Source organism: Elephas maximus, chromosome 7 (genome assembly GCF_024166365.1).
Source record: "Elephas maximus indicus isolate mEleMax1 chromosome 7, mEleMax1 primary haplotype, whole genome shotgun sequence".
Lineage (NCBI taxonomy): Eukaryota > Metazoa > Chordata > Mammalia > Proboscidea > Elephantidae > Elephas > Elephas maximus.
In genome coordinates, this window is record NC_064825.1 from 51,262,117 (window position 1) to 51,285,947 (window position 23,831).

The 23,831-nt window shown below is 39.0% G+C and overlaps 1 protein-coding gene across 1 annotated transcript in view; it reads left to right on the plus strand.

The window, feature by feature from the left end:
• LOC126079003 (prostate and testis expressed protein 14-like) overlaps positions 1-17,370 on the plus strand; it is a 41,486-nt gene extending 24,116 nt beyond the window's left edge. Inside the window, exons 2-5 of the mRNA XM_049889875.1 lie at positions 10,878-10,946; positions 11,781-11,894; positions 12,489-12,566; positions 17,276-17,370. Of these exons, the coding sequence (XP_049745832.1) occupies positions 10,886-10,946; positions 11,781-11,894; positions 12,489-12,566; positions 17,276-17,370 (348 nt within the window). The 5' untranslated portion in view covers positions 10,878-10,885. The remainder of the gene's footprint in view (positions 1-10,877; positions 10,947-11,780; positions 11,895-12,488; positions 12,567-17,275) is intronic.
• The last annotated feature ends 6,461 nt before the right edge of the window (positions 17,371-23,831 follow it).

The window sequence follows — 23,831 nt, forward strand, 5'->3', positions numbered from 1 at the left end:
TTTAATATTGCAACTCGATGCTTCAATTTTTTTTTTTTTTCAGTTCTTTCAGCTTGAGACATGCTGAGTGTGTTCTTCCCTTTTGGTTTTCCACCTCCCGGTCTTTGCATATATCATTATAATTCTTTGCTTTGTCTTCTCAAGCCACCTCTTGGAATCTTCTGTTCAACTGTTTTTACTTTATCATTTCTTCATTTCACTTTGGCTACTTTAGAAACCTCTAAATGGTTTCCTATGATCTGGGCCCGACAGAACCCTACCCATCTTCTACTTGCATGTTTCTCTAACTTGGCACTATTAATGTTCTGGGCCAAATGGCTCCTTGTTGAAGGCCAATGTTCTGTGAGTTGTATGATGTTTAGCAGCATCCCTGGCCTGCTTCCACTGTTTTTGTTAGATGCCATCGAGTCACATCTGTCACATAGCAACTCTGTACAACATAACAAAACACTTCCCAATACTGTGCCATCCTTACAATCGTTCCTATATTTGAGCTCACTGTTGTAGCCACTGTGTCAATCCATCTCACTGAGGGCCTCCCACTTTTTTGCTGATCCACTACCAAGTATGATGTCCTCCTCCAGGGACTGGTCCCTCCTGATAACGTGTTCAAAGTACATGAGACAGAATCTTGCCACCCTGGTTTCTAAGGGGCATTCTGGCTGTGCTTCCTCCAACGCAGATTTGTTCATGCTCTCCCTCCAAAAGCTAGCAGCAATAAGCCCCTTCCCCAGTTATGACAACCAGAAACGTCTCCAGATATTACCAAATATTTCCTGGGGTGGCATCTCCCCCAGTTGAGAATCACTGTTCTACTCTCATCCCAAATGACATCTGTAGATAACTTTTTTGATACAATTCTTGCTTCTCCCTATATATAATATTTTCCTTTTCTGTTGTCTTTTTTTTACATTCAGTTGTAATTCAATCATGCTCTGCATTATTATTATTTGTAACCAGGAATTCCTTTCATTTCCCTTTATAATGTCTTTCTCTTCTTTTAGACCACAGTGTGCAATTTAAAGAGAAACTGAAAGGCTCTGCAGTCAGACAAATGTGCATCAGACCCTCGGAGCTTATTCTTCATAGGACCCTGGATAGGATATGTAATCTCTCTTACCCTGTTTTCACTTGTAAAAAGAAAAGAAAATGTTCAAGTGAAGATGAATTTGGTATTAATTTTAAGCACAGTACCTGTCAGAAGCCGGCAACCGAAAACAGTTTACCAGAGTGAATTGAGTTGGGCCTTGGGGATTTGAACAGCTGAGGCCTCCCTGTGCTCTGGGAAGATTCTGCTCATCCCTGTGTCTCTGAGCCAAGTGAAGAGCAGCTGCAACTAGAACTTGTGAGGAAGGGGTGTGTGCATTTACAGGTCAGGATGGGGAGTGGTGGGTAGAGGCTGCAGTTAGGAGCTGGCCTCAGGCACATGAAGAGGATTTTCTTGGAGGTCTAGGCTACTCTTTCGTGTCAGCCACCTTCCCAATCATTCTCTGGAACTGTGGCCCTAAAATGTGTTGATGTATATTACCACCAGCCATAGCCTGGTGTGTCACAAGAACTATGGTATATTGAGTAAAGATAAACTGGGTTAAGAAGATATGATGTCTCAGAACTTCCTCTTCTCCTCTGACTAGCAGGGGTCATAATAGATGTCTGTTAAAGAAAATTCACTGCCCTCCCCATTAAAACTTAACTCTCAACCTTTCTGAGAAACTAACAATTTATGATGAAGACAAAGTTCTGAGAAAATTTTAAATAATTAGATAAACCATAACTAGCCATAGAATGCAGACACACAAACTTAACAAAACAAGCCAACTTAAAGCCCCACCTTTAATAGCCCACATCATGCTGATTAAGTGAATGACAAGCAATCATTTTAAATTTCTCTTTTGGAAAATCTCCTAACAGTTTGTACTGTTATAAGCTGATAAAAATGGTAATGTGAAGAGCTCATCTGATTGGAGGGGTGCTCAGTGATTGGGAAAAGTTTTGCACCAAATAAAACCTTTTAACTCTAATTGACTTATTGATCAATTTTTTAACAGTATTTTATTGAGTTACTGGTAAAAGTTTACACAGGAAGTTAGGTTCCTATTTGACAATTTCTGCAAAAATTTTCAGTGACATTAGTTACATTAATCATAATGTGTCAACAGTCTTTTCCATTATGTTTTATTTGTTCCATTTCCAGTATTCACGTTTCCTTGCCTAGTTATGTTCTCATCTTTGCTTTTGAGTTATTGTTGACATTTTGTCCTCATAGTGATGGTTGTTAAGTAGAGCACCCATCTTACAGGCAATATCTTCTATTTTGAGTGACACTCTGCTATTTTGCTAAAAGGTGATCCCAGAGCATGGGTTTGGCTCTAGGTTTAAAGACTGTCTCAAGGTGTCTTCTGTACTCTACTGTTCCAGTTTCTCTGGATTTTTTTTTTTTTTTTACAAAATTGCCCCAAAGATTTCAGAAACATATTTGTAAATATAATGTATGAAGAACATACTGCTTTTCAAAGCGTAATTTAGACTTTTAAAGTTTGCTTATTTGAACAGAATTCTTTTAATAAATTGAAGAATTGCTTCTAAGCAAATAAGTACTCACTTGTTTTTGTTTTTGTTTAAATTCTGGATGTTGTTTTATAAAGCAAGCTTCACATTTGAAAAAGTTCCCATTTTAATGATTATAAAATAGAGATTAAATGGTTCATTAAGGGCAATGCATCAAAACAAGTGCCGTTGTCATTTTACGAAGTCGATTGCTTCTCTATAGGAGAATCGGAGTCAATTGATATCTACTAAACAGGATCTCTATGCCAGGCAACATGCCAAGGATGTTCCATATTATTGTTTTATTTTTTTTTTTTATTGTACTTTACATGAAGGTTCACAGAATAAACTAACTTCTCATTAAATAATAAATAGCCCTTTTTTAAATAACAATTTGAGTTCTGATCCATACTTTTCTCCCATTTTATCTGGGACCATCTCTTGTGATTCTAGTCAGAACAGTTGGTGGTAGTAGCCAGGAACAATTTAGTTCTGGTCTCAGGGAAGATGATATTCTGGCTCATACAGACTTATTTCTTCTCTTAGCTTTTGGTTAATTTCTTATTGTTTTCTCCTGGCAAGTAGAGACCCATAGTTGTGTCTTAGATGGCTATTTACAACCTTTTAAGACGCCAGACAGTACTCACTTCACTAGGATGCATGATTTTTATAAACTACATTATGTCAGTTGACTGAGTTGTCCCATGATGATGGTTCTAAGCCTTCAATGCCAGGAAACCAAACTTGGAAAGTGTTTGATTATGTCTATGGATTGTCTGTATTTATGTCTTCAATGAATATATGTGCCTAAACCAACATATTTCTGTTGACACATGTCTATAGCTACTTCTATCTGTTCTCAACTATGTACATATACCTGTACCTGCCCATCTATATGTGCTTAAACACTTGATTTTATTTTGGTTGTGCTGTGCTTTTTGCATTCACATTCGGTGCCACTTTTCCTACAACCAAAAAAAATTAACATGTTTCTACAATCTAAAGCATACTTTCCTATTTCCCCCTCCTCTCCCTGGTAACCACCAGTGAGCACCGGTCTCTCTATATATGTCTATTCTTGTCTTCTTATAAAAGAGGGATCGTACAACATTTATCCTTATATTCTTGACTTTTGTCAATTAGCATTATGCCCTCCAGGTCCATCCACGTTATATTTTTCACAACCTCAACATTGTTCTTGATGGGCGTGTAGAATTCCATTGTACATATGGTCCACGAGTTGCTTATCCATTCTTCTGTTGATGGGCACTTCGTGTGTATCCATTTATTTGCTATTGTGATTGGAGCAGCAATGAACATAAGTGTGCACAAGTCTGTGTGTGCCACTATATTTTTAGGTCTCTAGGGCCTATACCTAGAAGTGGGACCACTAGATCATAGGGTAGATCTATTTCAAGTTTTTTTGAGAAATTGCCACACCACTTTCCTTAGGGGTTGTATCACTTTATAGTTACATCAACAACGGATAAGAGTTTCAATCTCCATATATCCTTGGAAGCATTTTTTTTTTTTAATCAGTGCCATAACAGCCAGGGTAAGATGGTTATCTCATTATAGTTTTCATTTTCATCTCTCTAATGGTTAATGATCGTGATCATCTCTTCATTTTGTTGACTGCTTGAATGTCATCTTTGGTTAAGATTTTCTTCATGTCATTTGCCCAGTTTGTGATTGGGTTGTCTTTTCTTCATTGAGTTCTAGCAATCTTTTATACATTTTAGAGATTAGATTTATTCATCAGATTTTTATAGACATGCCTCACAGCGTGGTTGTAAATGGGAATCTATAAAGTACTATATACATAACATAAAAATTAAGTATATATGATAATATCAGAGAGAGAGAGGTTCCTGATCATATGCCACCTCTTGAAATGGTGGAATTTCGACTAATTCTTTTCGGTATAATGACTCTGTGTATTCCTTCCATCTTCTTTAATGTTTCCTGCTTCACTTAATATTTTCTCCATAGAATCCTTCACTATTGCAACTCGAGGCTTGAATTTTTTCTTCAGTTCTTTCAGCTTAAGAAACGCCAAGCGTGTTCTTCCCTTTTGGTTTTCCATCTCCAGATCTTTGCACATGTCATTATAATACTTTACTTTGTCTTCTCGAGCCACCCTTTGATATCTTCTGTTCAGTTCTTTTACTTCATCAATTCTTCCTTTTGCTTTAGCTGCTTGACGTTTGAAAGCAAGTTTCAGAGTCTCCTCTGACATCCATCTTGGTCTTTTCTTTCTTTCCTGTCCTTTCAATGATCTCTTGCTTTCTTCATGGATGATGTCCTTGATGTCATTCCACAACTCGTCTGGTCTTCAGTCACTAATGTTCAATGCGTCAAATCTATTCTTCAGATGGTCTCTAAATTCAGGTGGGATATACTCAAGGTCATATTTTGGCTCTCGTGAACTTGCTCTGGTTTTCTTCAGTTTCAGCTTGAACTTGCATATGAGCAATTGAAGGTCTGTTCCACAGTCGGCCCCTGGCCTTGTTCTGACTGATGATATTGAGCTTTTCCATTGTCTCTTTCCACAGATGTAGTCATTTGATTTCTGTGTGTTCCATCTGGTGAGGTCCACGTATATAGTCGCCGTTTATGTTAACGAAAGAAGGTATTTGCAATGAAGAAGTTGTTGGTCTTGCAAAATTCTATCATTTGATCTCCAGCATTGTTTCTATCACCAAGGTCATATTTTCCAACTACTGATCCTTCTTCTTTGTTTGCAACTTTCACATATGATGCAAACCGATGGTACTGAAGGAAGAAGTCCAAGCTTCTGTGAATGCACTGGTGAAAAACAAGGCTCCAGGAATTGATGGAATATCAACTGAGATGTTTCAACAAACAGATGAAGCACTGGAGGTGCTCACTCATCTCTGCCAAGAAATATGGAAGACATCTTCCTGGCCAACTGACTGGAAGAGATCCATATTTATGCCTATTCCCAAGAAAGGTGATCCAACTGAATGTGGAAATTATAGAACAATATCATTAATATCACACGCAAGCAAAATTTTGCTGAAGATCATTCAAAAACGGCTGCAGCAGTATATCAACAGGGAACTGCCAGAAATTCAGGCCGGTTTCAGAGGAAGACGTGGAACCAGGGGTATCATTGCTGATGTCAGATGGATCCTGGCTGAAAGCAGAGAATACCAGGAGGATGTTTACCTGTGTTTTATTGACTATGCAAAGGCATTTGACTGTGGATCATAAAAAATTATGGATAACATTGTGAAGAATGGGAATTCCAGAATACTTAACTGTGCTCATGAGGAACCTGTACATAGATCAAGAGGCAGTTGTTTGGACAGAACAAGGGGATACTGATTGGTTTAAAGTCAGGAATGGTGTGCATCAGGGTTGTATTCTTTCACCATACCTATTCAATCTGTATGCTGAGCAAATAATATGAGAAGCTGGACTATATGAAGAAGAATGGGGCAACAGGATTGGAGGAAGACTCATTAAAAACCTGCATTATGCAGATGACACAACCTTGCTTGCTGAAAATGAACAGGGCTTGAAGCACTTACTAATGAAGATCAAAGACCACAGCCTTCAGTATGGATTGCACCTCAACATAAAGAACCGGCCTAATGAGCAACATCATGATAAATGGAGAAAAGATTGAAGTTGTCAAAAATTTCATTTTACTTGGATCCACAATCAACAGCCACGAAAGCAGCAGTCAAGAAATCAAAAGACGCATCGCATTGGGTAAATCTGCTGCAAAGGACCTCTTTAAAGTGTTGAAGAGCAAAGATGTCCGAGATGCGCCTGACCCAAGCCATGGTATTTTCAATCACATCATACGCATGCGAAAGCTAGACAATGAATAAGGAAGACCGAAGAAGAATTGATACCCTTGAATTGTGGTGTTGGTGAAGAATATTGAATATACCACGGACTGCCAAAAGAACGAACAAATCTGTCTTAGAAGTACAACCAGAATGCTCCTTAGAGACAAGACTAGCGAGACTTTGTCTTACATACTTTGGACATGTTGTTAGGACGGATCAGTCCCTAGAGAAGGATATAATGCTTGGCAGAGTACAGGGTCAGTGGAAAAGAGGAAGAGCCTCAACAAGGTGGATTGACACAGTGGCTGCAACAATGATCTCAAGCATAACAACAATTGTAAGGATGGCTCAGGATCGGACAGTGTTTCGTTCTGTTGTGCATAGGGTCACTATGAGTCAGAGCCGACTCAACGGCACCTAACAACAACAACGATAATATCTGCAAAACTTAATCCTCCAAAGGAGAGGAAACCTCAATAATTCATCACTGTTCTTCCTTAAGCACCTACTTTGTTCTCGGCATTGTGTTGAGTATGTTCACGCACGGTATCTCATTTAAACTCAGAAGCCTAAAACATAGCAACTGTCATTGTTGTTAGTTGCCTTGAAGTGGTTCTGACTCAGCATGACCTTATGTATAAGAATAGAACACTGCCCAGTCCTGCACAAACCATGACCATTGGTAGTTTGCATCCATTGTTCTAGCTGTTAGGTCAATCCAACTCATTGGAGGCTTTCCTTGGCCCTTTCCTAGGGATTGGTCTTTCCTAATGATGCGACCTATGTAAGCAACTTGAAATCTCGGCATCCTGGCTTCTAAGGAGCATAGTGGTTTTGTTTATCCTAAGACTGATTTGTTCCTTTTTTGGCAGTCCATGATGTAAGTAATATTTTTCACCAGCACCACAGTCTGAAATCATGAATCCTTTTTCTGTCTTACTTTTTCATTTTCCAAACTTAATGTGCATATAAGGTGATTAAAAAAAAAAAGCTTAGGATGTGTCTTAGGCTGAGTTCTCTAGCAATGCAAACTTAGTGACAAACACACACATATAAGTAATATATATATACATATAATACATACATATAATCAAAAGTCATTGCCGTCAAGTCAAATCTGACTCGCAGCGAACCAAAAAAAAAAAAAACCATTGCCGTCACATCCGTTCTGACTCATATTGACCCCTGAGAAGAGAGTAAAACTGCCCCACAGGGTTTCCTGTGGCTAGTGGAATCAAATTGCGAACTTTTTGCTTAGAAGCTTTAGCACTTAACCATTGTGCCACACATATATCTGTGTAGAGAGAAAAAGAGAGGGAGATTTACATCAACGTCGTAGCTCACGTGGCTGTAGAGGCAGGGAAGTCCCACGTCTGTGGGTCAGGTGACAGTCTGGAGGTTTCTCCTGATTCCTTTAGCTGCAGGGACTGACAAATCCAATATTGACAGGTAAAATGAATCATGATAAGGATTACCATTTACTTAATTTTCTTTTACATTCACTTTTCCCCTTAAAAAACTTGCTGTAACTGCACTAAGTCTCCCTATTTCTCTCATTGGAGAGGTCCCCCTGTAAGCACACAGATTAACTGATTGAATAAACACTGTACACTTTAATTTCTTTGTGCCACTGTTACTATTTTGTGTTGTGCTGTGCTGTCTAAATGTGTTGTTGTCATAAAAATGAGAATTATATGGAGAACATAGGCCTAGACTCCTTCAGTCTGTTTTTCAAGCCAGCCACACAGACAGGCTACTTTGAAGGTCCTACTGGAGCAGCTTGCACTTGGATAAACTTCAGTATGGTCACCTATAAAACCTGAGGAGGTTCATCTTCCATTTTATTTTTGTCCTGAGAGCTTACCTTCAATCCAGAGACAGCCTTCTTTCTGGTTTTCAATTTGCCAGAGGACACAGATTGTCAGGTCTGCATTTGGAGGTAGCCAACAATCAGGTTTTTCCAACAAGCAACATGCATGAGCATCACATTGCTACAAAAATTGCCAGCTCCCATGCGGTCATTCCTATACCTGGAAAAAATCTTGCTGTTTCCATATTCTCTCATTCCTAATTCTTTCGTCTATCTTGCAAAATGGCTTAACTTAACAAAGGATCATTTGGGCCTGCAGTGATTACTTTGGAGATTTTTTGAGATCTGTAAACTTCTTCGTTTAAACAGTGCAATAGATATAAGGGGATCCTGTACATCTCCAAGAGATTGGGTTGCCGTTTTTGATTGATACAATGTGGCTTCTAAAAGACAGAGCAATTCCAAAATTGCCTCTCTAAAAGATTCTTTAAAACATTCGGAAGACAGTGGTAAATCCCTGACTTCAGGAGAACTGTAACTTACTCTTTCTGCTCCCATATCTATATGGATGTATGTTATGTGTATATACGTCATATTTTTCTACCTCTAGATGGTAAAGATGAATGAATATTTAAAAAATTGAACAGTTCCAGTATTTTCAGGAATAAATGAAACTGAATTTGTAATGACAATTTATTTCAAGAGTAACTATGTTTTTAGTACAACAGTATAAACACCATTGTCGAGATCTTTTTGGTAACTTAAAATTTTGGATAAGACCAGATTAGGCAAAGTGTACAAGATGGATTCTGTTAAAAATAGAGAGCAATTTTGTTCTACTGTAAAAAATCTAGTTGTTCTAGAATGAGAAAAAAGAGTGTGTGGGGTGATGCCCTATGTTCATGAAAAGTAGTACAAAGTTTGTTGTAAAGGGATGTTCTTATAGTTAAAGCTAAGAATTGATAAACCAAGACAGCTGTCATAGAGTCAAGTTAATTCTGACTCATAGTGACCCTGTAGGACAGAGTGCAACTGCCCCATACAGTTTCCAAGGAGCACCTTCTGGATTTGAACTGCCAAGCTTTTGGTTAGCAGATAGCTCTTAACCACTACACCACCAGGGTTTCCAAAGGGCTTTTTGAAAGCTTTAGTATCAAATAGTATGGAAAGCTAGAATTTGGTTTTTTCTTAGCTAAAATGAAAAAATGTTTTTTAGTTACTGGGTTACTCTTAGAAAGAGCTTGTAATGGCTTACCTTTATGATCTTTGAAATCTGCCTAGAAGGCAAACGTTCTATGTCTTTTCTGAATAAATTCCTGATCTTATGTTGAACTTATCATGTCCTTGATTGTTTAAGAAAAACTAAACCTTCTCAATTATGGAAAAACTGAGTTTCTTTTTTTTTTTTTTTAATAATCATATTACCTCCTATATTAACTTTTAAAATATTTTTACTGGCACTTTGGCTATATAGATACCCAAGTATTGTTTTTCCATGACCTGTGATTCTATTTTACCACGTGATAAAACCTCTCAAAATCTAATCCTAAATGATATCTTTATTCCTAAAATTTGTCCTGTGGCATTTCCTAGCATGCCCCAAGAAAAGTCTCAAAAGATTTGTTTTCTTTCTATTTGTAAACAGAGAGGTTGTAAAAATTATTAGACATTTTTGATATGCTATGAAGTACATGGGGAGTGTTATCAAATCAGAAGAGGGCCTTACAATATTTTGGGAGTTCAAGAAGAGAGGAATTCCCTCAAAATTGTGAGTTCTACAGCTAAAATCTGGTGGCAAGTTCTTGACTTGTCTTCCTAGCTTTGAGAGACTTTTACAAATTCAATTTGAGATTTCTTAAGAAAACATTCAGCAGAGCAAATTTAAGAGGACTATATGATAAATTACCATTCTTGCTGCAGCTATGTAAGTAATTATGATTGATTGACCTTATTGTTATGGATTGAATTGAGTCTAAGCTGGAAGGAACTTGAGTGGTACAAGCAATTTGCATTTGCTGCTAAAGAAAAGGCGGACAGTTCCAACCCATCCAGTGGTACCACTGAGCAAAAGAACTGCTGATCTTCCTCCTTAAACATTATGGTCAAGAAGATCTTATTGACCAGTTTTACTCCACAACACATGAGTTCGTGGAGAGTCAGGGGCTGATTTGATTCACCTACCAACAATATCTAGTCAGGACTGTGGTCTGAAAGGTAAGCCCCACATGCCTATTTTGTGTTCAGGGCTGTATTTAGCAACAGCCAAGGTACATATGCACTTCTCTAAACTTACTTTATTAGGAGCTCAAATATCTTTCCTCCCATCGTATTTCAGGAAAGGATTCCTGTGAAGTATGGAATGTTGAGGCCAGTGTGATCCAGAGTCTGTAACTCACCTGAGACTCACAAATCCTTTGGCTGAGTAAGGCAGCCATGATTCTCCCATTTTAAAACTAGTTCAAATGTGACAGAAAGAAGCCATGAAAGAACATGGGTCCCTTGGCTGACCATGGAGGAGAGCTGAGCCAGAGATGCTGGGAGGATTGGGGCCAGGGCTCCCTTCACAGGAGCAGTACACCCCCCACCTGGCCTCTCATTCGCTGTTCCTCCCAGCCTGGGGCTATAAAGAGCAATGATTCTTAGTGTATGAGACACCTTCAGACTCTATTCTGCCTTCTGCTCCTCCCTGTTGCTAGGTTCTGAGATGAGTAAACGCCTCCTGCTCCTGATTCTGGGTCTCTCCCTGCTGTTGGACTTCCTGCAAGGTAAGCTTCTGGGGACATTTGGAAGAAAGTAGGGCTGGGTCTATGTGAGCAGAACCCACACAGGTGGCTGTGGATTTTTGGTCCATGAGGAGATGGGCATGGAGGTGCAAGGATGGTCCTGACTTTACCTTTCGGGGTGGTCTCCACAGCCTCCATCCCACCCCGACTTGTTTTTCTCCTCCTAGGCCTTCACTCTCCTTTGCTTTCTCCTTCACTTTTGGCCCAAATTTGCTCCTCTCATTTCTTCCTCTTTTCTCTCTTTTTTTTTACTTCAGGCTCAACCCACCTTCCACATTAGTACTAATTCCTGTTACTTCCAAATTTCTCAAGCTTTCTTTCTGAGAACACTAAATTTTAGTTGAAAAGGATCTAGAAATGTTTTGGGGGGAGGGGTTCAGGACAGATGAGGAGGGTTATTCTGAAGGAACTGAGAATATGGTTCTTCTGTCACAAGATGTGAGGCCTAGGGAAGCTGCAATGTAGGTCATCATTTTCTCCCTCCAGCAACATAGTCCATTTTAGGAAGCCTGCATACCTGTGAATAAAGAGATTCTGTCTGCGCATGGGCAAAGACCTTGTCCCCAGAGGCACACATGCCTCTTCCCCGCAAAGGTCCTTGGTGCAGGCCCAAGGATGATGAAGATGAGGCTCTATTGGTGTAAGCCAACCCCAGAGAAGTCAAACCACACTTTTAGCAAAATAATCTATGCCAACCTGTGTGTGGACCTGACCAACTTTCATGTTAGTTGTGGGGTAGATGGCGGGCAAGGTTGCCCAACCAGCAGCAAAAGTGAGCCCAGGAAGAGATTCATTATCCTTGTTTTGACTTTCTAGCTCTAACTTGTCACAAGTGTTTTTATGTTCATCCTGATGGAAATTGCGCCCATAATAGAACCTACTGCCATGCCATGCAAGGACAGCAGTGCATTTTGAAGAAGAACTATCGAGGTAGGTGGAGGCTGAGAAACCCTCTTTCTGAGCCCCTTGCCAATTTTTCAGGAAGGTGGCTTTCTCAGGGGCTCTGGAAGCCAAAGCAGGGGGTGAAGGAGGACTTTTATTTACCCTTAAATAGTCGGGACAGGGTCCTCTGGCTCTGATGCTGTGTTGCCACTGGCCCTTGATAGGACTAGTAGTCCTATCAGGAGAAAAACAGTTTGCTGAGGAGTCTCAGGGCCCTTGGTTCCTGCAAGATCATCAGGCAAAAAGATGCTCTTCATTATGAGGAAGGAAAGAAATTGAGCTATAAATATTCCACTAGGGCTCGTTAGTGGTAACATTTTCAGGAAATGAAGGGTCAGTAGGAAGGATTTTGGGCTGGGGGAGGTTGACCCACAAGGGCCTCACCTCAGTCATCTCAGTCCCTTCCCATCAAACAGCTTGATGCCCAGGGCAACATGCTGTTTAACTGCACTCATCGAATAATTGGCCCTTCCTCTTCCAACAAAGGTTTATTGATTACCTCTTAGAAGGCAAATGGTTGCCTTGTTGGAGAAGACTTGAAGCAGAAATTAAGGATCCCCTTTTCTTGTCTTTCTTCTCCAGGTAAACGTCTACACTATGGATACCAGGGATGTCAACTCAGGTGCAAAAGAAATATGAGGTCCATTGGAATTTATCTAAGTATATCTTCCTGCTGCAAAAACAAAAATTTCTGTAATGAACTTTGAGTCTTGGACCTTGATCCCAAGCCTTGGTCCTCCTATTCACCCCTTCTCTGTTCTCATGTGTAAGCCTCAGAGAACTGAACTTTCTTTCCCCTGCATTGTCTAAGCCCGGAAGGCGGCTCCTGTCCAGCTACAAGTGTTCAAGTTTCAACATCAACTCATCCGATGGGTGTTTTCTCCCTCTCACCATCCATGCTGTTCTGTCCTTTCTTAGAGTTTAGTCCCCTTCTTTGCTTTGTTCCTTCCTTCTGCATAACTCATTTTAAATTAGTTGAGGCTTGTTTTATGGGCACTCCTATGGACTGAAATACATCCCCCAAAATATGTGTTATAAATCCTAACCTCTATACTGCGGTTATACTTTCAGTTGAGAAATGTTTGTCTTTGTTATGTTAATGAAGCAGGGTTATCATTGTTGTTGTTATGGTCCATCAAGTTGCTTCCTGTAGGGCATATTTTGAGTCAATCCCTTTTGAGATGTAAAAGAGATTAATCAAAGAAGCAGAACAGAGATGAGGTAATATAGATGTCAAGACACATGGAGATCTCTAAGGATCCAGGAAGCAGAAGCTGAAGAGACAAAGACCTTCCTCCACAGCCCACAGGGCAGAAAGATTTCCCCTTGAGCTAGTGTTCTGAATTTGGGCTCTGAGCCTTCTAAATTGTAAGAGAACAAATTTCTGTTTGTTGAAGCCATCCACTTGTGGTACTGAGACAGATAGGGTTAACTGTCCTGGCTGAACGAAAGAGCTCTTAAAAGATTACCATCTAGAAGTTGGGTAAACAGGAACCACACCCTGTCAACATGAGATAAGGTTGAAACAACCTGTGAATTACTATCTCCTTAGTGTTTTTTTAGTCCATTCTCCCTTTACAAACTCCAGCATGCACAGAACAAAGTGTGACCACTGTTTAACCTTCCTTAGCCCTCTGAAGATGGTGATGTAGTGCCAAATATCAGTGAGCTTACACTATATCACATAATAAGTGATGCCAAGGGCTGCTGAGATGTGCTCTCAACCTAATTAACAGGCACTGCCATTCTGAGAAGTACCCACCCCTTGAAAGAAGCCCAGTAAATATTCATTACTCTATTGTCTCCACCGAACCCATACGAGCCCTCACCTTGCTTGCCTTTTCAAGTCAGTTTTTGGAGAAGCTTAGTTCCCCGCTGACTCCTTTTGCCTGCCTCAACCAAAATAAAGCTTGCTGAAGATAATGTTTGTCTTTCATGTGTATTCTTACACTCGGGGAAAAAACAAGGACACTTTGTGTCAGATTGGTGATTGGTAACAGTATTTCTATTTATGATAGAAGCACTAGATAACAGCCATAGCATGGTCTATCTTCATGAATGTTCCAGGGCAGTTGAAAGGAATGTATCTTCTACTCCTGCTGTGTATTCCACAAATGTCAATTATGACTAGTTGTTTGACAGTGTATTTAGATATTCAATCCAGAGGTTTTTGTTTTTGTTAACTTATTCTATTGATAACTCAGAGAAGAGTATTGAACTATCTAGCTGTTGTCATGAATTGGTCTATTTCTCTGTTTTCATTGGTTGTTGCTTTATGCATTTTGACATTCTTTTGTTGGTGCATAATGCATTCAGGATTATTATGTCTTCTTGGTGGGCTGCCATTTTTATGCTTAAGTAATGTCATTCATTATCCCTGGTAATATTAATTTTCTTGATAATATAACCACTAGCTTTTTTTGGATTATAATTTCCATGATATGTCTTTTTACAACCTTTTAGTTAATCTACCTATCTCACAGTCTGTCTATTTATCTGTTGTTGTTGTTGTTAGGTGCTGTAGAGTTAGTTCTGACTAATAGTGACCCTATGCACAACAGAATGAAACACTGCCCCATCCTGGGCCATCCTTACAATCATGGTTATGGTTGAGCTCATTGTTGCAGCCACTTTGTCAGTCCACCTCATCGAGGGTCTTCCTCTTTTCCACCGACCTCTCCAGGGACTGATCCCTCCTGACAACATTTCCAAAGTATGTAAGATGCAGTTTCGCTATCCTTGCTTCTAAGGAGCATTCTGGTTGTACATCCTCTAAGACAGATTTGTTTGTTCTTTTGGCAGTCCATGATATATTCTTCACCAACACCACAATTCAAAGGTACCAATTCTTCTTTGGTCTTCCTTATTCATTGTCCAGCTTTCACATGCATATGATGCGATTGAAAATACCGTGGCTTGGGTCAGGCGCATCTTAGTCTTCAAGGTGACATCTTTGCTCTTCAACACTTAAAGAGCTCCTTTGCAGCAGATTTATCCTATGCAATGTGTCTTTTGATTTCTCGACTGCTGTTTCCATGGCTGTTGATTGTGGACCCAAGTAAAATGAAATCCTTTGCAACTTCGATCTTTTCTGTGTTTATCACGATGTTGTTCATTGGTCCAGTTGTGAGGATTTTTGTTTTCTTTATGTTGAGGTGCAATCCATACTGAAGGCTGTGGTCTTTGATCTTCATTAGTAAGTGCTTCAAGTCCTCTTCACTTTCAGCAAGCAAGGTTGTGTCGTCTGGATAACGCAGGTTGTTAATGAGTCTTCTTCCAATCCTGATGCCCTGTTCTTCTTCATATACTCCAGCTTCTCGGATTATTTGCTCAGCATACAGATTGAATAGATATGGTGAAAGAATACAACCCTGAAGCACACCTTTCCTGACTTTAAACCAATCAGTATCTCCTCGTTCTGTCCAAACAACTGCCTCTTGATCTATGTAAAGGTTCCTCATGGGCACAATTAAGTGTTCTGGAATTCCCATTCTTCACAATGTTATCCATAATTTGTTATGATCCACACAGTCGAACAACTTTGCACAGTCAATAAAACACAGGTAAACATCCTCCTGGTATTCTCTGCTTTCAGCCAGGATCCACCTGCTATCACCAATGATATTCCTGGTTCCATGTCCTCTTCTGAAACCAGCCTGAATTTCTGGCAGTTCCCTGTCGATATACTGCTGCAGCCGTTTTTGAATGATCTTCAGCGAAGTTTTGCTTGCATGTGATATTAATGATACTGTTCTATAATTTCCACATTCAGTTGGATCACCTTTCTTGGGAATAGGCATAAATATGGATCTCTTCCAGTCAGTTGGCCAGGAAACTATCTTCCGTATTTCTTGGCAGAGATGAGTGAGCACCTCCAGTGCTTCATCTGTTTGTTGAAACATCTCAGTTGATATTCCATCAATTCCTGGAGCCTTGTTTTACACCAATGCCTTCAGAGCAGCTTGGACTTCTTCCTTCAGTACCATAGGTTCTTGATCATATGCTACCTCTTGAAATGGTTGCACGTCGACTAGTTCTTTTCAGTATAATGACTCTGTGTATTCCTTCCATCTTTTTTTGATGCTTCCCGAGTTATTTAATATTTTCCCCATAGAATCCTTCATTATTGCAACTCGAGGCTTGAATTTTTTCTTCAGTTCTTTCAGCTTGAGAAACACCAAGCGTGTTCTTCCCTTTTGGTTTTCCATCTCCAGCTCTTTGCACATGTCGTTATAATACTTTACTTTGTCTTCTCGAGACGCCCCTTGAAATCTTCTGTTCAGTTCTTGTATTTCGTCAATTCTTCCTTTTGCTTTAGCTGCTCGATGTTTGAAAGCAAGTTTCAGAGTCTCCTCTGACATCCATTTTGTTCTTTTCTTTCTTTCCTGTCTTTTCAATGACCTCTTGCTTTCTTCATGTATGATGTCCTTGATGTCATTCTACAACTCGTCTGGTCTTCAGTCACTAGTGTTCAGTGCATCAAATCTATTCTTCAGATGGTCTCTAAATTCAGGCGGTATATACTCAAGGTCATATTTTGGCTCTCGTGGACTTGCTCTGAGTTTCTGATTTTGTCTATCTATCTCTGTGTATTTAATGTAGACTATTTTTGGACACAGCATATAATTAGTCTTGGTATTTTATACAACTAGACAATCTCTTCTTTAATTGGTATGTTATACTGTTTACTTTTAATCTAATTATTGATATGGTTCAATATAAATCTACCATCTGGCTAGTTGTTTTCTATTTTTCCCACAGGAAAACATAGGCACTTTGTAAGCCTTCTTTTAGATTGTGTATTTTTTGTGATTCCATTTTATCTTTATAATTATTAGCTTATTAGTTATACCTCTTTCCTAAAATGTTTTAGTGGTTGGTAGGGCTTATGGACTCTGGGGTCGCTGTGAGTCACAACTGACTCAACCCCAAAGGGTTTGGTTTTGGTTTGAAGGCTTATGGTATATATCTGTTATTTATCACAGTTTTCCTTAAAATAATATTATACCACCAGACATAAAGTGAAGAACTTTACCAGAGTAAACTTCTAATTTATTCTTTCCTTTCTTTGTGATATTGTCATGTATTTTACTTTTACAGGTACTATGTACCTCATGATATTTTGTTATAATTTTTGTTTTGGATAATCAATTACTTTTTGGAGCATTGAAAAATATGTAAAACAATGCCTTTTACATTTACCTTCATTTCTACCATTTCTGGTTCTCTTCACGTCCTTGGGGAGACCTAGGTTTATATTTGGTATCATCCTTCTATCTGAAGAACTTCCTTAACATTTCTTGTAATACGCTGCTGGTGATGAATTATCTCAATTTCTTTTTTCTTTTTTTTTTAATTTTTATCTTCAGTTTTGGAACTATTCATGCTGGATGGGAATTCTGAACTGGAGCTTTTTCTATTGGTGTTTGAAAGAAGTCACTCCAATGTCTACGGGATTGCCTAGTTTCTAACGAGTATTCTAGTATAGTTCCTATTTTTATTTCTCAGTAGGTGAAGAACTATCTTCTCTTGTCCTTAAGATTTTCTCGTCGTCTTTGATTTTCAGCAGTTTGATACTGTTGTGGTTTCAGTATTTATCTTGTTTGGGATTCTCTCAGTTTCTCAGATCTGTGTTTTTTTTTTTTTTTTTTGATGGTTTTCATTATTTTGGAAAACCATGGCCATTGCCTCTTTAAGTACAAATTCTGCTTGATTCTATCTCTCTTCTACTTTTGAGAAACAATCACTTATGTCAGACTCTTTCATATTATCCCAAAGATTGTGGATATTTGTGCTCTTTGTTCTTCTTCCTCTTCTTTTTTTGTATTCCTTTGTCTTTTTGCATTTCTGTCTAAATGCTTTCGAGAGCATTCTCTTCAAATTCACGGGTTCTTTCCTCAGCTGTGGTAAGTTTAGTGATGAACCCATCATAGAAATTGTTTGCCTCAGACATTGTGTTGTTTTATTTCTAGAGCCTTCCTTTGAGTCTTTCTTACAGGTTCTATTTCTCTCTTCAAATTCTTCATCTGTTTATCTGTGTTGTCTAAATTTTCCACTCAACATTTTATCATGCTAATTATAGTCATTTTTATGTCTGTATTTTGAAGTTGCAACAATTGGGCCTTTGCCCAGTCTAGTTCTACCAATTAATCACTTGACAGTGGTTTGGATCCTCCTGCTTTTTGTCTGTCTTGTCCTTCTTTATTTAATGTTGGGGCATTGTGTGTAGAAGAATAGAGACTGAGGTTAATAGTATTGATGGCTGGAAACAGACATGTCCCTTCTATGCCACTCTGTTAGCATGAGGATTTGGTTAATGTAGTCAGGTGTTGTGTTAGGTTGGTCTTTGTTTTGCTATCATTACTTTCAGTGCACCACAGGCTTCAAATGTGCAGTGGACTCTTACTTTGGTAGTCTCCAATGAATCATGCCTTTTGGAATTAATTTCTTTGTGTAGTCCTTTCTCATTTTGACTCTGAGTTTGGCCATGTGCCTAGCTTTGGCCAATGGGACATTAACAAGTGTGTTGCAAGCAGAAGCTTGATAACTGTTTCAAAACTGTGGCTCTTCTTTTGGAAATCTTCTTCTTGGAACCCAACCACCAAGCTGTGAGGAAGCCCAAGGAGTCACCTGGAGAAGACCAAATGGAAACAAACTAAGGCTCACGACAAATAGCCCCAGCTGAGCTCCCAGCTGACAACACCACCAAATGCCAGTCATGTGAGTTAAGCCATTTTGGACTTTCCAGCTTTCCCATTGTTTCAGTTGACACAATGTGAAGCAGAAGAATAACATGGTCAATTCTCAGAAACATAAGAAATAATAAGTCTTTGTTGCTTTAAGCCACTAAACTTTAGGGTAGTTTGTTATACAGTATAGATAACTAGAACAGAGCAAAGCCAATATGTGAACTGGGCAAGCTAGAAAATGTGCATAACTATCCAGAAATAAAAATCCAATTTCCAAAGCCTAGCAGAACTTCATTTTAAAATTTTCATCCATTGAAGTGATTATTCTGCATTGCTTTTGTTAGACTATGTGAAATATTAAGCTCTCTCACCCTATGCTCTCTTCTTCTTTCCTTGTTACATTTATAGATACCGTCAAAAAAATAAAATATTATTGATACCTAGAAGTGGACATGTCTATGCTGTCCCAAGCTGTTAATATGATGCTTTGGTTAATGCAGTCAGGATTTCTGCTAGGTTGGTCTTTCTGGTTGTTATCATCACACCACAGGCTTCAAATTCTTCTAGTGGTGTGATGGTTAAGATTGTGTGTCAACTTGGCTGGGCCATGATTCTCAGTGTTTTGGCAGTCGTATAATGTTATGATCACTTCCCAGTTGACATTTGATATGTGCTCACCCCCATGATGGGATCTACTGTGAGAAGCCAATCAGTTGAAAGAGTTTCCTTGGGTGTGTGACCTGCATCAAATATAAGCAGAGATTCTGGCAGGGTTTGGGGCTTTTTATGCTCACTCTGGATCCTGCAGCTGATCTCTCCTGTTTGTCTGACCTCTAGTTCTTGGGACTTGAACTAGTAGCTTGCCTGAAGTCTTGCCTGCCAATCTTGGGATTACTCGATCTTCACAGCCTGTGAGCAAGAACCTTGCTCTCTGACCTGCCAATTTGGGTTTGCCAGCCCCTGTGGCTATGTGAATCTGGAGAAGTCTCTATCCTGATGCACACACTTGGGATGTCCCAGCCTCTAGAACTCCTTGAGCTGTTTACTTGATATAAATTTCTCTCTCTATATATATACATATATATTTATAGGCTTTGCTGACTTTGTTTCTCTACAAAGCCCAGCCTAAGGGAACTGGTGAGTTCCTGTTGTCTTGTGCTTGCAAGGATGTTAGGGTGGCTAGAGGGTTTTTCTTTGTGTTTATCTCCTCACTCAGCTTTCAGACATCTCTGAATGACTACAGCACAGAAAAAGTCTCTCTCCAGGATTTTGTTCTATCTCAGGAGTACACTACTTCTGCTTTCTACTCACTGCTAAACTTATCATTGTGACAAATGATTCTCTGTTGTTCTGGTTTAACCACAGTTGAATGTATAGTAACGTCAGTGACAAGAATACATCAAAGAAAATTTCCTAACTTGAAATGAAACATAAGACTTCAAATTGAAAGGGTCTACCAAATTTCAAGTAATATAAACAAAAAAGATACCACTCACACATATCATTGTTAATATTCAGGGTGCAGGGAGGCAGGGCCAAGACGGTGGAGTAGTTGGATGCTTCCAGTGATCCCTCTTACAACAAAGACCTGAAATAACAAGTAAAAAATTATATATATGGGAAGCTAGGAGCCGTGAACATCAAAAGGAAAATTAGGAAATCGAACTGAGTGGCACGGGAGGGAGAGACAGTTCAGAAGTGGTGAGGAGTTGCTGGACCTGACTCAGCAGTAACCAGTGCCCCTCAGGCACAGGCCTCTGGAGTGATTGTGGCTGGGCTGGTGGTAGCATTCAGGACGCAGTTTTCTCAGGAAGGGACAGTGAGCCGCATATCCTGCACACACCTCCAGAACCAGAGAAGAACAGCATTTTAGGAAAAAGCTAAGTACTTGCGTTTATTTTACCATGTCCCTGGCCCCCAAGCTGGCTTCAGCAGCTGTTGATTTCCCTGGGCCTGAGATAGGTCTTGCTGCTTGTCATCAGCCATTCTCCTGGCCTTGAAGAAGGAATAAATTAACAATTGGGGGAAAAGATAATCTCTAGCTCCACTAAGTTGGGGAGCTCAGGACAGAAGCAGCTCTTGTCCAGGCACAAATGGCCCACGGCCTTTGAATACCTTTTATCCCTGCATGGACCTGTGTGGGCCCATTTCAGGAGATTAGGCCCTTGATGGCAGACAGCAATGGTGTATACACTTGAGATCTGACTTCAACTCTTTCAGCTGCATGGTGGAGGGGTGGAGTTTTGATGTTTGACACTGCTTTGCCTATTAAATACGCTCCTCACCTACCAAAATCACGGGCCTAGGACTAGTGGCTATGTGCATGTCACCTAGCCACCAGCAACAGGAGTCCGAGGATACGTGGTGCCTCCCAGTCCTTACAACCAAAAGTATTGGGTGCCTATGGTCCAGTTGCAGAAGCAACTCACCTGTGTGCACTAGGGAACAGAGATGTGATTTCCTCACAGACACTTGAAGAACGGTTTTCAGCCCACTGCCTTGCTCAGAGCATGATGGCCTACTGCAACCAGATACCTGTGCCTACACCAATCACCTGCACCTCTAAGACTGTAGGACAGAGCCTGTATCACACACTTGATGACCAACTACCTGGACACCTGAGCTGAATCCATACAAGAAAAGTGAGTGGACTCCTAGGCTCATACATGTAGTAATAAATCTACCCATCTGGTGGCAGGAACTTGGAGCTTCAAAGGTGAAAATAATCAAGCTAGCTCACTCAAGTAGCCTATCCGGGCATATCAAACAAAACAAAGAAGCTAGGATACGGTAAGCAAACAAAAAATAAACTAATATAATAACTTATACATGGCTTGGAGACAAGAGTCAATATCAAATCACATAAAGAAGCAGACAATGATCAGTTCAACACACACTCAAAACAAAGACTCAAGGAATCTTCCAGATGAAGATGTATTCCTGACATTACCAGATGTAGAATACAAAAGAATGATATACAGAAATCTTCAGAAGATCAGGAAAAATGCAGAACAAGCCAAGGAACACACAGATAAAGCAGCTGCAGAAATTAAAAAGGTTATTCAAGAACATAATGAAAAATTTAATGGGCTGCAAGAATCCATAAAGAGACAACAATCAGAAATTTAGGAGATTAGCAATAAAATTACAAAATTAGACAACTCAATAGAAAATCAGAGGAGCAGACTTGAGGAAATGGAAAGCAGAATTAGTGAGATCGAAAAAGGCAAAACACTTGGCACCAATATATTTGAAGAAAAATCAGATAAAAGACTTTTTAAAAGATGAAGAAACCCTAAGAATCATGTGGGAATCTATCAAAACAAATAACCGACAAGTGATTGGAGTACCAGAACAGTGAGGGATAACAAAAAATACAGAGAGAACTGTTGGAGATTTGTTGGCAGAAAACTTCCCTAATATCATGAAAGATGAGAAGATATCTATCCAAGATGTTCATCAAGCCCCACATAAAGTAGATCTCAAAACAAAGTCACCAAGACATTGTAATCAAACCTCCCAAAACAAAAGATAAAGAGACAATTTTAAGAGAAGCTAGGGATAAATGAAAAGTCACCTAGAAAGGAGAGTCAATAAGAATCAACTTGGACTAGTCGGCAAAAACCATACAGACAAGAAGGCAATGGGACGACTTATATAAAGCATTGAAGGACAAAAATTGCCAGCCAAGAATTATATATCCAGCAAAACTATCTCTCAAATATGAAGGCAAAGTGAGGACATTTCCAGATAAACAGAAGTTTAAGGAATTTGTAAAAAAAACAAACAAAAACTACAAGAAATACTAAAGGGAGTTCTCCAGTTAGAAAAGTAATAATATCAGATATCAACCCACCTAGAACACAGGACAGAACAAGCAGATATCAACCCAGATAGGAAAATCATAAAAATAAATCAAGATAAAAAAAACTCAAAAGAGGAAACAGCAATGTCATTATGTAAAAGATGACAACATTAAAACAATAATCTTTCCTTTGAACAGGAGCTCAAGGCAATATAAAGAAATAAATGTTAGGTTTAAAACTTAGGAAAAAAATATTAAGGTAACCACAAATGAGACTAACAATCCTACATAGCAAAATAAAATACAAGAAAAACATAAAGACTAAGCAAAACAAAACCAACAACAAGGAATAAGAGGAAAAGACAATATATAAAGATAAACTAACTCAGCACAAAATATTAAGTGGCAAAATGGAAATGTCAACAACACACAAAAAAGACATCAAAATGACAGCACTAAACTCATACCTATCCATAATTCCACTGAATATAAATGGACTAAATGCACCAGTAAAGAGACAGTGGCAGTATGGATGAAAAAATGCAGTCCATCTATATGCTTCCTACAAGGCACACACCTTAGACTTAAAGACAAAAACAAACTAAAAGTCAAAGGCCAAAAAGAAATGTATATTAAGCAAATGATAATCAAAAAAAAAAAAAGGGAGTGGCAATATTAATTTCTTACAACATAGACATCAAAGTTAAATCCACCACAAAGGATAAGGAAGGACACTATATAATGATTAAAGGGACAATATACCAAGAGAATATAACCATACTAAATATTTACACACCCAATGACAGGGCTTCAAGATACATAAAACAAACTCTAACAGCATTGAAAAGTGAGATAGACAGCTCCACAAAAATAGTAGGAGACTTCAACACACCACTTTCAGTGAAGGACAGGACATCCAGTAAGAAGCTCAACAAAGACACAGAAGATCTAAATCCCACAATAAACTAACTTGACCTCATAGACATATACAGAACACTCCATCCAACAGCAGCCAAATATACTTTCTTTTCCAACGCACATGGAACATTCTTTAGAATAGACCACATATTAGGTCATAAAGCAAACCTTAAGAGAATACAAAACATCAAAATATTACAAAGCATCTTCTCTGACAGTGAAGCCATAAAAGTAGAAATCGATAACAGGAAAAGCAGGGAAAAGAAATCAAACACTTATAAACTGAACAATAAAACCCTGCTCAAAAATGACTGGGTTATAGAAGAAATTAGGGATGAAATAAAGAAATTCATAGAATCCAATGAGAATGAAAACACTTCCTGTCAGAAACTGTGGGACATAGGTAAAGCAGGGCTCAGAGGTCAATTTGTACCAATAAATGCACACATCCAAAAAGAAGAAAGGGCCAAAATCAAAGAATTCTCCCTACAACTTAAACAAATAGAAAGAGAG